The sequence below is a fragment of a genome, unplaced genomic scaffold (genome assembly GCF_019419815.1).
Source record: "Pyrus x bretschneideri cultivar Hongxiangsu unplaced genomic scaffold, Pyrus_bretschneideri_v1 Contig5, whole genome shotgun sequence".
In the NCBI taxonomy this organism is placed as follows: domain Eukaryota; kingdom Viridiplantae; phylum Streptophyta; class Magnoliopsida; order Rosales; family Rosaceae; genus Pyrus; species Pyrus x bretschneideri.
The window spans coordinates 11817033-11835062 of NW_025999787.1; the positions used below are offsets into that span (position 1 = coordinate 11817033).

General features: G+C 35.9%; 2 protein-coding genes across 2 annotated transcripts; both read left to right on the top strand.

The window, feature by feature from the left end:
* Nucleotides 1-2361: 2361 nt before the first annotated feature.
* LOC103965357 (peroxidase 59-like) lies at nt 2362-5644 on the top strand. The gene is made up of 4 exons (XM_048569057.1): nt 2362-2778; nt 2895-3077; nt 4403-4568; nt 5027-5644. The coding sequence occupies exons 1-4, from the start codon at nt 2554-2556 to the stop codon at nt 5449-5451; spliced, it is 999 nt and encodes a 332-aa protein (XP_048425014.1). The 5' UTR covers nt 2362-2553; the 3' UTR covers nt 5452-5644.
* An 8229-nt stretch (nt 5645-13873) lies between these two features.
* Nucleotides 13874-15886, top strand: LOC103963956 (peroxidase A2). The gene is made up of 4 exons (XM_009376839.3): nt 13874-14163; nt 14477-14665; nt 14972-15134; nt 15273-15886. Exons 1-4 carry the CDS (start codon nt 13951-13953, stop codon nt 15680-15682), a joined length of 975 nt encoding a protein of 324 aa, XP_009375114.2. The 5' UTR covers nt 13874-13950; the 3' UTR covers nt 15683-15886.
* The last annotated feature ends 2144 nt before the right edge of the window (nt 15887-18030 follow it).

The window sequence follows — 18030 nt, forward strand, 5'->3', positions numbered from 1 at the left end:
GGCAACCTTGACAAACACAAAGCAAGGCTAGTAGCGAAGGGCTTCACACAAAGGGAAGGAATCGACTACAATGAGACATTTTCCCCCGTCTCAACCAAAGATTCCATGAGAATAATCCTAGCTATCACGGCACACTTTGATTTAGAGCTTCACCAAATGGATGTCAAGACGGCATTTCTGAATGGAGACCTTGAAGAAGATATATACATGCAACAAGCACCTGGATTTGTTGAAAGGGGGAAAGAAACGATGGTTTGCAAGTTGAATAAGTCTATATACGGCTTAAAACAAGCCTCGAGGCAATGGAATAAGAAATTTGATCAGGTAATGGCAGCTTCAGGTTTTCAAGAAAACAAAATGGATGAGTGTATTTATTTGAAAGTTCTTGGGTCAAAGGTTATATTCTTAGTGTTGTATGTGGACGATATATTATTAGCTAGCTCCGATATGTCTCTACTACAGACAACTAAGAGTATGCTCATTCAAAACTTTGACATGAAGGACTTGGGGGAAGCTCGATTCGTTTTGGGAATAGAAATTGTAAGAGATCGTGCTAAGAAGTCTCTTGGTCTCTCCCAAAGGCAGTATATCGACAGAGTCACTAAAAGATTCAATATGGACAAGTGTTCGAATGGAGAATTGCCTATTGGCAAAGGAGACAAACTGAGCAGTGATCAATGTCCCAAAAATGAATTAGAGAAGGAAGGAATGAGGGATAAGCCCTACGCATCTCTTGTAGGGAGCCTTATGTATGCCCAGGTATGCACAAGACCGGACCTGGCTTTTGCAGTAAGTGTACTAGGAAGGTTTCAATCAAATCCTGGTACAACACATTGGGTTGCAGCGAAAAAGGTACTGAGGTATCTTAAAAGAACAAGAGATTTCATGTTAACTTACAGTTATGTGGACAAGCTGGAGTTGGTGGGATTCACAGATTCAGACTTGGCAGGATGTGTGGACGACAGAAAATCGACGAATGGTTACATTTTTATGTTGGCTAACGGTGCAGTATCGTGGAAAAGTGCAAAACAGAAGAGTATTGCATCGTCAACCATGGAAGCTGAGTTTATAGGGTGCTATGCAGCAACTCAACAAGCTGTTTGGCTTAAAAACATGGTGAGAGGATTGGAAATCGTTGACAATGTTGACAAGCCCCTCAAGTTGTATTGTGACAACAAAGCTGCAGTTTTCTTTTCAAAGAATAACAAAAGGTCATATGCTAGTAGATTGATGGATATTAAGTACTTAAAAGTGAGAGATGAAGTGAAGAAGGAGACTGTCGAAATTGAGTACATCCACACAAGCTTAATGGTAGCTGACCCGATGACAAAGGCCTTACCAGTGGGAGTCTTCAAGAAACATGTCTTCAACATGGGAGTGAGAGAACTCTTTGATTCTGTTGATGAGTGGGAGTAAGCTCTCCATGAACTACGTAGGTTTTATTGCAGTTATCTTTATTGTTATTGTCGACAGTTGTTAATTATTATTGACTTGTTTGAATAGCTGATTGTGCTTTGACAAACGACTTTGGTACTGGAATCATTTCAGTTTGTTATGTGGAACTGATATCTGACGGTACAAATTATCAGTTCTCAACATCATGACTCGTAAAGGTGGCATAGTGTTTTCATGATAAATATGTATGTGATCACAGAGTGCAAAGTGCAAGCAATGCGTGCTTTGTTTTCTGTGGTCCTATATTTTTCTTGAAAATGACAAGTCACTGAGTAGGATCAGTTGCAGATTTTGTTTGTGAACTCAATGATCATCGTGATTCTTATTGTGTTGAGGCATATCATTGACATTCAAGTGGGAGAATGTAAAACCTTGTTTGAATGACAATGAGATCACAACTGAACTACTTGTGTGGCGCATAACTGGTTATACTGGTTATGTGAAACACGGGAAGTTTGAGAGCCCTAATGCGATAAGAGTCATGGAGTTACATGTATTGCAGCTGTCCTAGTTTTGATCCTTATCTGATATACACTAGTATATCAAGTCATGATGGGACTAAAACTCTTAGAGATAGAGATCAACACTCCTTCTGTTAATAGGCTGGACTGAGTAGATTTCTATCGATGAATGATTGTATAAATAGTTGAGGTCCCTGCTTCCACACTAAGGCTTCCAAAAAGATCTAAAACCCTATTCACTTAGAGAGGAGCATTAACGAGTGTTGGAAGTAGAAGACTTCATCTGTTGATCTCAGAATGGCGATACCTCCAGGTAAGTTGATTTCTTGCACTGCACGGATGGTCTTTCAGTTGCTGATGCGTATATGTTTATGGTAATCCTAGTGTCGTGTTGGTTTGCTAGGCAGTTGCAGTTTGATTCTTTATATTACTGCTTACACTGCCGCCATACATCATAAGCACTAGCCAGCTAGTTTTCAACTAGATAAACAAAATTATACACTACTCTATTGTTGATTAAAAGATTGTTGTTTTACGCTTAATCGTGGCTATAAATGGAGTTCAAGGAATGTCTCATACAACTTAAGTAGCCCTTAACCATATTGTTAGCATTAAGTGTGTCATCCCTTAAGTTACCATGACAAGGTCACCGATTAATTTTAGCCGTCGTTACTCTTTGGTACTTATCCCGTTCTTTGCCTTTTGTTTTGTTGCGAAAGCCCAATTAAGTACAGATTTCTACAAGGCAACATGTCCGGATCTTTTCAAAATTGTCCGAAGAGAGGTTCAGAATGCTGTCAAGTCTGAAATGCGAATGGCTGCTTCTTTGCTTCGGCTTCACTTCCATGACTGCTTTGTGAATGTGAGTTCTTAAGGATCCATTTGATAATGATTTTGTTTTTGGTTGCATCACAATTTTTATTTGCAGCTCATAGGCCTCCCAATTTTAAATGATCTCCCTTTCATGTACATGTGTAGGGTTGTGATGCGTCACTACTACTGGATGGAACTGGCAGTGAGAAGGATGCCGGACCAAATTTGAATTCAGCAAGAGGATTTGAAGTTGTTGACAGAATCAAGAGCTCTGTGGAGAGCTCATGTAGTGGAGTTGTGTCGTGTGCTGATATACTAGCCATAGCTGCCAGAGATTCTGTGCTCTTAGTAAGTTACTTTTTTTTTTTTTTTTTTTTTTGGTCAAGCGATAGGGTTTGTTAGATCAGTCACCAACGGGTTTTGAAGCTACACTATCATGCAAAGACTCTTAGTATGTTAATTAACTTTGCTAATTATGTTTATTATCTATTAGGGATCATGCCATCAGAAATTAGATAATATCATGCATGCCATCGGAAATTAGATACTTATTTCATAATTAAATATGGGGTAAATTACACAAAATTACCTCAATTATAAGTTGAAAGACACTATCATACCTCATCTTTTTAAAATGACAATGTCATACCTCATCTTACGAATTTGTGACAATGTCAGGCCTCCGTCAATTTTTCTGTTAATTTCTTTGTTAAATGCTGATGTCGCTAGAAACAAGACCCACTCACTAATCCAACTGGATTAAAAAATAATTAAATATTAAAAAATTAAAAAATAAAGAATTAAAAAAACAAAATAAATAAAAATGGCCTAAGGGTGCAGGCCTTCCCTTTCCTCCACCCGCACCAACCCTTTTTCTTCTTCTCTTCGACAGCCACAAACTTTTCCCCGTCCCCCTAACCTTCCTCCATCAACCTCTCTCTCTCCTCTCTCTGGGAGTCAAAGAGGTCGCGCCAATACTTGCCGTTGTAGTTTTTTAGGGCAACCATGCCGTGCTGAATGTCGAGGAGGCCACCGGAGTTGGATTGGTAGACGATCTCGTCAAGGGCATAGGACTCGGCGGCAGCGGAGGAGGAGGAGGGGTCGACATTTAAGGGGATGTAGTGGGCGGAAAAGTGGTGGGAGTGGGTGGTGTTGTGGCGGCGAGCCTCGACGCGAATGTTGTGGGGAGGGTGGTCGGAGGATGAAGAAGAGGACAAGGGAGACCGCATCCCAGAGAGAGAGGAGAGAGAAAGGGTGGTGGAGGAAGGTTGGGGGGATAGGGAAGGGTTTGGTGGCTGTCGAAGAGAAGAAGAAAAAGGGTTGGTGTGGGTGGACGAAAGGGAAGGCTTGCACCCCTAGGCCATTTTCAATTTTTTTTGTTTTTGTTTTTTTATTCTTAATTTTTTTCATTTTTTAATATTTAATTATTTTTTAATCCAGTGGGATTAGTGAGTGGGCCTCGTCTCTAGCCACATCAGCATTTAACAGGGAAACTAACAGAAAAACTGATGGATGTCTAACATTATCACAAATTCGTAAGATGAGGTATGACATTGTCATTTTAAAAGGATGAGGTATGACAATGTTGTTCGACCTGTAATTGAGGTAGTTTTGTATAATTTACCCTTAAACGTGTTATGTAATGTTTTACTATAATATTGCACATTTTGTAGAGTGGAGGAAGTTTATGGAAAATTCTACTTGGAAGAAGAGATGGTCTAGTGGCAAATCAGACAGGAGCAAATAGGGCACTTCCTGCACCATTTGAAGCCCTAGACAGCATCATTTCCAAGTTTGCCGCTGTCGGCCTAAATGTCAATGACGTTGTGTCCTTATCAGGTACATATACACTTCCTATAGTGATTTCAACACTCTATTTTAGTCTCATGTGCAATCTCTTGTGCATGCGAAGAATATAAAATGTTCAGTTCTAAGAGCATGTGATTCAAAGAACGCGTTAAATTTATCGTCCTTGATCAATATGTATGCTACAGAGTAATATCTTTAGCAGTGAGTCTTTAATCTCGTTTTGTGGCTGGAACTAGACAAGATCGGACTCAAGTCGGACACACATCCAATAAAACATTGGGAAGAAAAAAAAAATTCTCGCTTTAATATGTCAGCAAGTATCTGAGACACTTAGTCCATTTTGATGGGAAATTAAGTTGATGGTTCTTCAGATTTTGTCATGTTCTTCACTCTTGTTCTTCACCTCTGTTTAATTAAGAGTGAATATATCATTAGTTGATATAATCTATCAGTTGATTAAAGTGTTAAAGGGGTTTAATTATGTGTAGGTGCTCATACAATTGGGTTGGCAAGGTGTGGCACTTTCAGAGATAGACTCTTCAACTTCTCAGGAACAGGTGCTCCTGACATTACATTGGAACAAAGCATGTTAACTGATCTACAGCACCTATGTCCGCTGACCGCTGATGGAAGCATTACCGCGCCTTTTGATCGGAAGTCAGCTGATCTATTTGACAACCATTATTTTCAGAACTTGATTAACGGGAAGGGCCTCATTAGTTCAGATCAAATTCTATTTTCAAGTGATGCAGCTGTGACAACAGGGACCAAAAGTTTGGTCCAAAGCTATACCTCAAATATTAATCGTTTCTTTGCTGATTTTGCTAATTCTATGATCAAGATGGGGAATATTAGTCCTCTTACTGGGTCTGCTGGAGAGATCAGAAAGAACTGCAGGGCTGTTAATGCGTGAAATATGTCTAGCTAGCAGTGTACTTGCATTTTGCAATCCTGGCTCCTAATTGCTTTTATGTAGACTGTATGTGGTATGAATACAGTCAAGTCCCTTTATTTTCTTTTAAACAACTAAGTTTCCACGCGTAGTAACTCTTATAGATGTATGAGTTTAATTTCGTAAACCCAATTAAAAGTCGTGATTTATTGTTCTCAATTTTTGTCAAAATGAGAGAGTATTTTTGCCTGGGAATTAAGGTAAACTTATAAGCCATTCACAAGTGGAATTACCATTAATTAAATTCAAGTGTTTCTTACTAAACTTTAAGCTGGAAAACATAGAATCAATAAAAAAAATGTTGGCGGACCAAAACGGAGTTCCGTTGACATCTCCTCAATGTCCTGTATGAATTATAAGAATCTTAATCTTGTATATCCATTTGCAGCCTATTAAATTCTTATTGGGAGGTAGAGGAACAAGAAACCATGTATGTTGCTGAATAAGAGCATCCATCTCCTCTTTCATTGCCTTCGGCCACCGTATGGACTTGGAAGCTGCACTAAATGACTATGGTTCTTTACTTGACTCTGACTGAACTGCAACACTAAAAGCCTTTTTCTTTTTGAAAATACCAGACTTTGACCCTGTCTGCCTAGGATGACAATTTTGAGAAGAGATGGGCACAATTTGTAATTCTGGAGCATGATAATTTAGTATTTGGATGTAACTCTGAGACACTGTGGACATGGACGGAGCCAACGAAGGCCCACTAAAAGCAGATGCCCCCACTTAAGTAATTCGTTGGTTAAGCTGCATACTACAATTATAGATATACACGAGTTATCCTTAAAGAAAATATATGTGTTTAATATCAAGCATAGCTTCATACTATTTCTACTCTATATCAAATTTAATATGAGCAAAAGTGGTCTTGTTTTGTCATTCAAACTGAACCCCCTCATCCACCTCTCATGTGTTAATATTTTTCTCATCAATTTGCCACTTTCCACTACTACTGAAATTTCTATAACATTCCAATTTTGAACATTTTCATTTGAAATCATCCCCATTATCATTTGGTTATAAACCATACTATAATAAGGTCTTCTTAGTGTTTTTCAAGCTGCCCCCACTAGAAGAAAATTCTAGTTCCGTCCCTGACTGTGGGGCATTGATTTTCAGCTTGAAGTTGAGGTAGAGGTAGTGGAGACAAGATCACCATTGTTGAGAGGAGTGGACTGAGTGACAGATTGTGTAAGAGCATTTGATGGTGGTACAAACACATGTGGTAAAGAAATAGGGATGATCAGAGTTTTTCGAGTGGTATTAGAATGAACAACAAAGGTTGTACAAGTACAAGACACAGATGAACTAGGCATATTAACACTCAGCCTATGTATGGTAGGAAAATGTGTCTCATTAAATAAAACATGCCTAGAGACAATTAATTTGTTCTCTTTAACTGCATAACAAATGTACTTCTTGTATTGAGCAGCATATCCTAAGAAAATACACTGAATAGTCTTAGGTTCAAGCTTATTGGACCTATAAGGTTTCATGCAAGGATAACATGCACAATCAAACACTTTTTAAGTGATCAAGCCTAGGTGGAGAGTAATATATAAGACTTCAAAAGGTGAATTTATACTAAGGATTAGTGAAGGCATCCTATTGATAAGTTAAGTGGTAGTTGCACAAGCATGGTACCAAAATTGAGATGATAAAGAAGCTTGTTGAAGAAGGATAATATTTGTTTTAACATGTCTATTTTGCTTTTAGCTAATTCATTCCGTTCATAAGTGTATGAGCAATAAAGCTGATGAACAATGACTTTAGCCCTAGGAAAACTTTGAAATTGAATACCGACATACTCTCCACCACCATCACGTGTTTAGTCCAACAACCCGTGCATAAGTGGGTGCGTTGAAAAGTTGGTCCACTACAAAATAGGGCAGTTATTTGAGGGCACCATTCTTATCAGTGACTTTGTATACCCGAGTGCCACCATTACCTAAATTTGCTGACTACGTTCATTGGTGTCAACTATGCCAACTATAACAGTTTTGACACCAAAGATATTAATTTGCTTTTCAACTTGGAATTAATTTTCTTGTTTTTATTCTCTCTTTTCCTCTCATTTTTCTGTCAAATATATTTATATGTTCATTAAGCATGCTCACATTCTACTACAATAAAAAACAGCTGAAAAGATCTCTCAGCTAACTCGAAAGTGTGAAACATTTGGATTCATACCTCCACAACTTGATGTTTTTCCTTTCATGGGATCATTATGCTGTCAAGAACGACCAAATCTTATCCTTCGTTTTCGAAAATTGGGAAGCATCCATATATGCATGTCATTTCCTCTATGCCATTAATGATCGTTGGCTCCTTGCATGAAAATTCAGCAGAAATGAAATAATTTTCTATGTATAATATATATGATTATATCAGTTTTCCAAGCCGTAAAAAAAGAAATTATTTTTGTCACTTTCTTTAAGATTTGGTTGCATGCATACTAGTATTTCATCGTCATGAATTGCTATTGGTTAGCTTAGATGAAAATTCAGCTGAAGCCCTTGTCAATAATATGCCCAGAATATTCAACTAGGCAACTAATTAAAGTTTCTCTGGTTAACGGTAGCAGTCGGCCCTCTAGAAACCAAATTTTAGTTCTCAAGAAAAAAGGTTGTACAGTATGCTCAAATTAATCCACAATCATGAAGGTTTTTAATTATTTTTTATTTAACTCTCTCTATCCATCTGTCAGACATGAGTGTGACGTTAGATATTACTGACATGAAAGTAAAAAAAGAACAAATAAATAAAGGAGACATTTAAAAATAAATAAATAAATAAAGGTGCTGATTGGAGAGCACACATTGCTGACTCTTGTTGTTTTTGTTTATTTTCAAGCTCAATTAGTGGGTTTTTCTGCATTTACCAATGCATATACCCAACAGTAAATTAACTTCAGAGTTACTTACTTGATTCAGTTGATTGTTGAGCAGATTAAATATGGGCAGGTTCTTTTTTTTTTTTTTTTTTTTTTTTTTTTTGAAATTAAGAGCTTATTTGGAAGTGTTCTTAAAATGACTTGGTGAAATTAATTTTGGATTCCAAAAACATTTCAAACGCTTTTTGGAAGAAGCACCATATATGATGTATGTGCTTCTTGCAAAAATCACAATAAGCACTTCAAGTGTTTTTCCAGAATCTACTTGGATTTTTACTACAAAATTAATATTACCACATATTTATATCATCTCTCTAATAGATATAGGACCCACATATGTTGGTGAACCTTAACTATATTAGAGAGATGGTACAAATGATAGTAAAACTATGTGGTAAATGTAGCATTACTCTTTTTACTAAAGATTGGTTTCAAAAACATTTTCAACAAAAGAACTTTCAGTTATTTTAAAAATAATTTCAAACGAGTGATAAGCTAATATATTGGAGGTCAAAATGTAGGCAAGCGTTGAGAAATTTTTGTATGTACGGTCGGAACAGAAAATGGTACACCCGTGTTAACATAAGTGGACGAGGGCATCTTTACTATTCTAGATTAGGAGAGATTTTTTTTCAAGTACTTGGAAAATAACCAGTATACTGCATATCATAATATAAGTACCGATGATATATATTTTTCAGTCTCCTTACTCCTTCCACTTATATTATGATATATGGTGTATCGGCTTGTATTTCGGGTAAATTAAAAATTTTCTCTTATAGTAGTTGCATGCTGATGCGAGAATTATACGCACACAAATTAAACCCTCTTTTTGACAATTGTAGTATGGATGTAAGTAGGGATCGTTCTGGACCGGGGATTAGGAGGGATTGTTAACCACTTGGATTTGACTTCAAAAACGTAAAAACAATATAAAACACTAAACTAGACTCAAAGAATGTGAAACTAAACGTTAAAACACTAAGACAAAACAAAAGACTCAAAATGCTTTAAAAACACAAACTAAAATGATTTCTAACTAAATTGAACAATAAAGTAAAGGGGGATTGAGTTTTGGACGGAATTAAACTAAATGAACAAATTGCAATTAAAACATAATGTAATATGAAATTGATGAAATGGAATGAATGGATGCTAGCCAAGGGGTTCATCTCCACACATGTTACACTTGCATAATAAAAAGATTTCTAATTGCATTTCAATAAACCATGAATTCTCAACGCTCCGGGTTAATTAGGTCCGCTTAAATTAACCGTCAAGTTTTCCTTAAGTTAATGAATTGGATTATTGCATACGACAACCCAAAGCATTCCTCACTAGTTCCCTACATGAATTGCATAATAGAGATACAAGCAAGAATCATTAAGCAACATGAAAACTATAAGTGTTGACGAGACATTCGTTACTATGATTGCATGAAACTTATGCCAAGAATTTGTTTAACGCGATTGTTTATAAGCAACCTCCACTACTTGTGAATATAAGTTCATAACTATTACGTGAAACTCACTTATATTCTAGCGTCAAATTCATGCATGAAAATTAAGCGTTCATTCTTAATAAACATACATAAATAGGATATCAATCGAATAGTTAAACAAATTGAATTCACAACTTATGAAACGTAATTAAAAGTACTCAAATCATATTGCAAGCATAAACATATATTTCGAATCACCCCCTAGCTAAGGGGGGTTTAGTTCCTCATACGTACAAAACAAAGAGAATTGAAATTAAACATTGAAATCAAAGAAACGCCTAAACATTCCAACAACTCAAACTTGAATTGTATGAACGTTTAGGCCCTCTTCTCTTCCTCTTCGTTGTAGCATAAGGTCTAAGGATAATTGGTTTGGGGGAATGGAAGTGTGGAATTATGGAAGTGGATGAGGAGTGGTGGAAATGGAAGAATGGTTTTTGGATTCTAAGGGAGAGTGTTTATTTGTGGTGTGAGAATGGAGAGATGGAATTGAATGAAATGGAAGTGTGGGATGAATTGAATGATGCAAATGAATGAAGTGTGTGTGGTTTATATAGGGAGAAAATGGATGGGAGAGCATGTGAATGATAGCTAGGAGAATGATTAAAGGGGTGTGAATGGTTGGAAATGCATGTGGGTGAATTGGTGGTGCAATGATGAAAGAATAAGTGCATGTGTGTGTGTTTTGTGTTGGAATGAATGTGGATGCATGATGAAGAGTTAATAAATAATGCATGTAGGGTTAGGAAATAAAATCATAACTTAAAGGGGGGATGATTAAAGGGTGTGGCTAGGTTGGAAAGGTGTGGAAGATGGATGGAATTAGGGGGAATGCATGGTAATGATGGGGAGTTCTTTGGTGATGAATGCAATGATGAAGAGTGAATAAATAATGCATGTAGGGTTAGCTATGTTGGCTTTGTTTGGGTGCATGTGAGTTAAAGAGGGAGAATGTGGTGAAATGATGAAGTAGGAAGGTGGAAATGCATGTGAATGCATGTGAGTGCATGTGTGTGTGAATGGGTGTTTCTTGATGGTTTTGGGGTTGTGATGCATGTGAATGCATGTGGCTAAGGCTTGTTGATTGGGCTAGAGGTTTTGCATGGCTCAAAGGATTGTTTGATTGGGCTAGGCCCTTTGTTTTATGTCCAAAGTGCATACAAGGCTTTCAAATTCGTCCAACACTTTGGCTCCAAAAATATGCTATCCATTCCAAGCCCAATTTTGCTCCAAAATGCTCCAAAATGCATCTTTTTGCTTCCTTAGCCATATGAACCTAAAAACACACGAAAATGGCTTAAACTACTAAAACAACTATGAATTAACAACATAGATGCACGAAAACAAGCTAAGTAAGTCGCCTAAATATGCTCCTATCACATGCCCCCGGAGAGATGCACATATACCACTCCTTGCAATAAATTTCATAGTCAGAACTGTTCACTTCTTAATCTTCATTTGAAGATGATCCCTACAATAAAAATCAGTTAAATAGGAGATATTTTAGTCATTCAAATATATCAGATAAATGAACAATTCATTATGAATATGTTATTAGGTACTCACATTGTTGATTTGTTTCATAAATTTAGATGACTAAAATAATCTCCAATTCAAAAAAAAGTTGTAGAATGATCTTTAAATAAAAACTAATAGATTAAACGATTTCGATTATAAATTTTATATAATAAACATACGTTATGGAAACTGAGATATGTGTATTCCGTAATAGGATGCTAATATTATCCATTGATAATATGTACACCTACTTATTTAAAGGGAAACTAATGAAAAATGCTTGAAAACTTTGAGTTTTAAAGATAAGGACAAAATAAAAGATAAAGTGAATAGTAACACGTTTGACTTTTTAATGTAAAAATGTGATTTTTCGTTAAAATGTACAGTACCGCGGATTTTTCGTTAAAATTTTCCTTATTTAATGAGCTCGTCCATACAGTTACGTTCGTACCCACACGGTTTGACAAACTGATAGAAGTTCTTCAATTGGCTCCACAGCCTTCAATGCATATACAAAATTTCCAGAATTCTGGGACTTCGTCATACGTATGTTTCCTACTCCCTACAATATCCAAATTGAAGAAGTCTCTTCTTTTTTTTTTTCTTTTTGAAAAGATACGATAATAGATTTCATTTCATCAAAAACACTACAAAAACCAATCCATCTCTAAGCATACATGCATACACTCTCCTCAACAAGTATGTCAATGACTAAACTAGGCGGGGCATCAATCTATTCACACTTTTGCTTCTGAGAAAGGCCGATTTTTGCAAGACAATGCGCAGTATGAAATATATCAACAATAGACTCTGCTAGACTACTTCATGTTGTATGAAATATATCAACAATATTGATTTCAGGGTCTAAATATTACACTTAGGTGTCGTTTGGTGACTAGAATTAGAACAGATGGTATATGGATTTGATACCTCATGAATACATGGCATATTTTAAGATAGACATAAAAGTTTTTTTTTTTTTCCTTCATTTGAAGGGATTAGATATGGAGAAAACTTATCTAATTAATTCTCCAATTTTGTAGGGCATTGGCATGCATAAGTTTTCTTAATGAGTAATTATCCGTCTACATTCATGTAAGATGCAATTTTTTCATTTACTTCTTCAAGATATTTTAAATATGGAAGTTATTCATTCTAATTCAATCCTAGATACCAAACAAAACCTTAGTTTCATTTTATCTAACGAATAAGCTAGTTTTGGTCTAATGAATTTCTCTTCTCATCAATCTTGATTTACCTCTAATTAGTTCCATATGTCTAGTTAATTACAGTTAGGTCAGTGAATACACCATCTGCTTAATCAATATTGTCATCCAGATCACCATCTGCTTAATTAATATTGTATCGATAAAAAATTTATGCAAATTATAAATTTGAGAAAATAACCGCTGGGACAGTCACATCAAGTAAGGCATTTTGAATTTTGGAAAAGTGTCTTAATCAAACTGTGATAACCTTTACACAAAGAAAAGTATACCAAAATCCCTATGTTGTTTATTATGCATGCATGGAAGAAATTGGAAAACCTCATTACTGTCTGTTATCCATAAGCATGCATACCCTAATTGTATGGAAACAAATTTCTGCAAATTATAGATTTGGGTATATAATCAGTGGGACGGTCAAATAAAGTAGGGCATTTTTTTTAACTTTGGAAAAGTGTCTTAATCAAACTGTGATAACCTTTATTCAAAGACATGTTAATTAAGCAGATGGTGTATTCGTTGATCGAATTGACAATCATTAATTGCTTCATGATTCCATTTTTCTTCCCAAGACCAATTCTTTTCCTGCTGACTTTATTACTATATTAAGTCATCAATAGAGTTACCATATATGGCTGTACTGCTAAGGATACTAAATTTGTAAATTAAATAACATAGAAATTAAAATTGAAATAATATTTAAGCGTTAATAAACGTATTCATTCATATTAGTGACACATCATTTAGTTTGTAAACTTTGTTTACAAATTTAGTCTCACTAACATTACCCATATATGGCCCTTGGACTTTTGAAATAGAATAATGCTAAAGAAATTAAATTTGTAGAGACAAAATTTTCTAAACTAAATAACATAAAAATTGATGATTAACGTGTTTATTTCTTATTAGTGATACATCATTTAATTTGTTAATTTAATCTACAAATTGACCTAAAATTACTCCTTGAAATATATACAAAACTTTGATTAAAATAATTGCGCGCGCCTCCACGGGAAAGTTTGAAAATTCTTCAACTTACAAGCATTACGTAGAAAAGTTCCTGATTGCTAATAGGCCCACATCAACTTAATTATCTGAAAATATCAACATATGAATATTCAAAGAACGATCATTCTGGTCATTTGCCTAGAGCATGCACAAAATACATGGCTCTTAGATTCCTGAAATCTCACCTACTACTCTCTCTATAAAAGGGTAGAGTATTAGCCTCATAGAAGCCATCTCATCTCCCAACATAAGAGCTACTATAACTATAGATAGCAACCTCGCAATTTTGAGTTTCATAATTAATCATCATGTCTTCATTTTCAATTGCAGCAGCAATATTTGTTCTTGTTACTGCTAGCATATTGGGAAATTCCAACGCTCAACTGAGCTCAACTTTCTACAGCACCACATGCCCGAATGTAACGAGCATTGTTCGTGGTGTGGTCGAGCAAGCTCAAGAGAATGACATCCGAATTGGTGCCAAACTCATCCGAGTTCATTTCCATGACTGCTTTGTCAACGTACGTAATTCATTAAAGAATATGTTATGTAGTGTTAAAAAATATCATCCGGTAATATATAATGTGATATATATTTTACAAAAAATTCTATATGCATGAGCATCCGCTTTTTACAAATGATGGATTTTGTATCAATAATGTTAGTAATGGATTGCTAGGACGTCAAAAAGTTTTTCTATTAATACGTCGTTAACCAATATATCGACAACCCGGCTATTAATAACGGACTCTCTGTCAAAACAAGAGTTGTGTTTTTATGTGCTATAATAATTAAATTTAATATAATGGTAACGGTAACGGTGCATGCATGCAGGGTTGTGATGGATCGATTATGCTGGACAACGCAGATGGGATAGAGAGCGAGAAAGATGCACCTCCCAATCAATCGACAGACGGATACGACGTTGTAGATGATATCAAAACTGCGGTCGAGAACGTTTGCCCTGGCGTTGTCTCCTGTTCTGACATTTTAGCAATTGCTTCTCAAATTCTTGTTTCTGCGGTACGTACATATTGAAAGTTCTAATTACTTTAATTAATTAATTCGCGTTACGTTATTTAATAAAGTTTAAAAAATAAAAAGTGATATTTAAGAGGAGGACCAAGCCCTGAAAGAAATTGGGAAATGGTCAATATTCCATCTGAGAACCAGCCCCGAAGAAAATAAAAAAGAAAGCGAATGGCGGTGAAGAGATAATCTAATTAATGAACAATTCTTGGAAATTTGGAGTATATATATGTAAGCAGTTCCTGATATATTATTGTCCAAATAGTTCCTCAAATAATACTTCTATTGGTATTGTTGCAGAATGGAGGGCCAACGTGGGAAGCTCAATTGGGAAGAAGAGACAGTAGGACAGCCAACCGAGCTGGTACCAGTGCCATTCCAAGCTTTCTCGAAAACCTTGAGCAAATTTCACAAAAATTTCGCGATGCAGGATTAGATTCCACTGATCTGGTTGCTTTATCAGGTAACCCTAGTAATAGACACGCAATTGACCAGAATAATAGTACAACTAATTACCAGATTAACCTAGTAGTATACACCAATTAATAAGTCAACCTCTAATTATTTTGAAAGATTTAAATGTAGTTGTTTCCTTTCTTAGGTGCTCATACATTTGGACGGGCAAGATGTTCAACTTTCGTTCACCGCCTCTACAATTTCAGCGGCACTGGCAATCCGGACCCGACCATTGAAGCCGGATACTTGGAAACCCTCCGCCAAGCGTGTCCTCAAAACGGCAGCGGAGATACGTTGAATGACCTTGACCAGTCCACCCGCGATGCCTTCGACAACCACTACTTTACAAATCTCCAAAACAACCGCGGGCTTCTCCAGACCGATCAGGTGCTGTTCTCAACTAGCGGAGACACCGTTGCCATTGTAGACCGCTTTGCAAATAGCCAAAGTGACTTCTTTGATAGCTTTGGTCAGTCCATGATCAATATGGGGAATATAGGAGTTTTGACAGGCACCGATGGAGAGATTAGGACTGATTGCAGAAGAGTTAATTAATTGAAAATTCGTCATTAGTATTTTGAAAAAGATGATTAAGATTATGTATGTGCCCTAAATATATAAGGGCACTCCGTAAGCTTGAGGCTTAAGTATTTTGTCATTTATAGGCAGCCTATTTCTTTTCCTCGCATTTCTCTTACTTCTGTTGGTCCATGTTGCCAAAGGTTGATATACAATAAAAAAAAACAAGTTACATCTATATTATTTTCTAGCACCAGCCTTATTTTACATCGTGGTCAAGTTTCTCATGCTATACATATGTTAAACTTGTATATAATTAAATCAAGGGTTCTTGAGAAAAAGGCCTTTGAAACTCTTATTTTCCAAGCAAAAACCCACGTAATATTAAACTTCCAAATAAAACCCAAATTTCAAATAGAGTACCATGTAGACAAATATGTAACCAATTATCATCACATATTTACAACTTACGCCACAAAACTCTAGTTATGTCAATAAATATTATTACCCACCCTAATTATGATTAGCAATTAACCCCATATGAAAATTTTACCTTTCTTGTATGATAAATATTAGGAATATATATATATATATATATATGTATATAAATTTAGCTATGTTCATAAACAATTTATGGGCACATTTTTCGTTTGGAAAGAAAAATCCTTTGTACAATCAGTTATTTTGCATCAAATAATAATATTGTTTTATAAAACAACAAAAAACCAATTAATATTCTTTTATGTTGTAGGTAAATTATTTTACCTAGATTATTACATACATTAGGCATTTTTTGTTTGTTATCATATATGCTTGTTAAAAATAATTTGTCACATCCCGGCCCGGGTGGCACCACTTCCCGGGCCCGCTCCACCACCGTAGCACGATATTGTCCGCTTTGGGCCTCGACCACGCCCTCACGGTTTTGTTTCTGGGAACTCACACGAGAACTTCCCGATGGGTCACCCATCCTGGGAGTGCTCTCGTGCGCTACTCGCTTAACTTCGGAGTTCCCATGGAACCCGAAGCCAGTGAGCTCCCAAAAGGCCTCGTGCTAGGTAGGGATGAGAATATACATTTAAGGATCACTCCCCTGGGCGATGTGGGATGTCACAATCCACCCCCCTTAGGGGCCCGACGTCCTCGTCGGCATACCACGACCAGGGTTAGGCTCTGATACCAATTGTCACATCCCGGCCCGGGTGGCACCACTTCCCGGGCCCGCTCCACCACCGTAGCACGATATTGTCCGCTTTGGGCCCCGACCACGCCCTCACGGTTTTGTTTCTGGGAACTCACACGAGAACTTCCCGATGGGTCACCCATCCTGGGAGTGCTCTCGTGCGCTACTCGCTTAACTTCGGAGTTCCCATGGAACCCGAAGCCAGTGAGCTCCCAAAAGGCCTCGTGCTAGGTAGGGATGAGAATATACATTTAAGGATCACTTCCCTGGGCGATGTGGGATGTCACATAATTTATCTATATTTATATTTAAAATATAAGTAAATTAATTTTGAATCAAATAGTATTTATTTTGTAGGTAAATTAAAATAGTAGTTCCATTATTTTGGGAAAGTTAAACAGTGCATAAATAATTTCGTAAAAATTAAACCAAGACAAATTATCTCCATTAAAATAAAACAGTACATATTCGACAAAAACAAAAATAAATAAATAAATAAATAAAATAAAATAGTAGATACATTATTTTCTTATAAGATTAAACAATTGGTAAATTATATTGTAGGTACATTATGTTTGTAATATAAAAAAAGAATTGAAATTCATAAACAAAAAGCAATAGATATATTAATTTTTAATCAAATTTCCTTTATTTGTTGGTGAATTATTTTCATGCATTATTATATATATTGGGCATATTTTACTACTAATATATATGTGTGGAAAAATTTGCCTATATTATCATATAAAATATAGATAAATTTATTTTGAATCAAATAACATTTTTTATTCTATAATTAATTAATTAATTTTTTTTTTTTGAGTTGAAATGATAGCGACTTTATTAATGTCAAGAAGACGACATACAATAATGCAAGAGTTGAAATGATAGCGACTTCATTAATACATTTCTTTTTATTAATTTCTCCCTTCAAATATGCATAGAATTAAATGTCTACATCAAAACGGTAATTAGGGGTATTTTACGTATCTAAAAAATGAAAAATGTGTAAAGACAAACAAAATTAATGAATTTACTTATGTGGAGCCTAGTCATTGGGTTTTATTCAGATAAAAAGACTATGTCGGGTTTTATGTAAAGAAACTTGAGTTTCAGGGGCTAAAGTCATATTTTCAGTTAAATCAAATAAAGCGCAACCTACAGAATACTCGGAGAGCAGCCATTAATCTTAAGCACGATT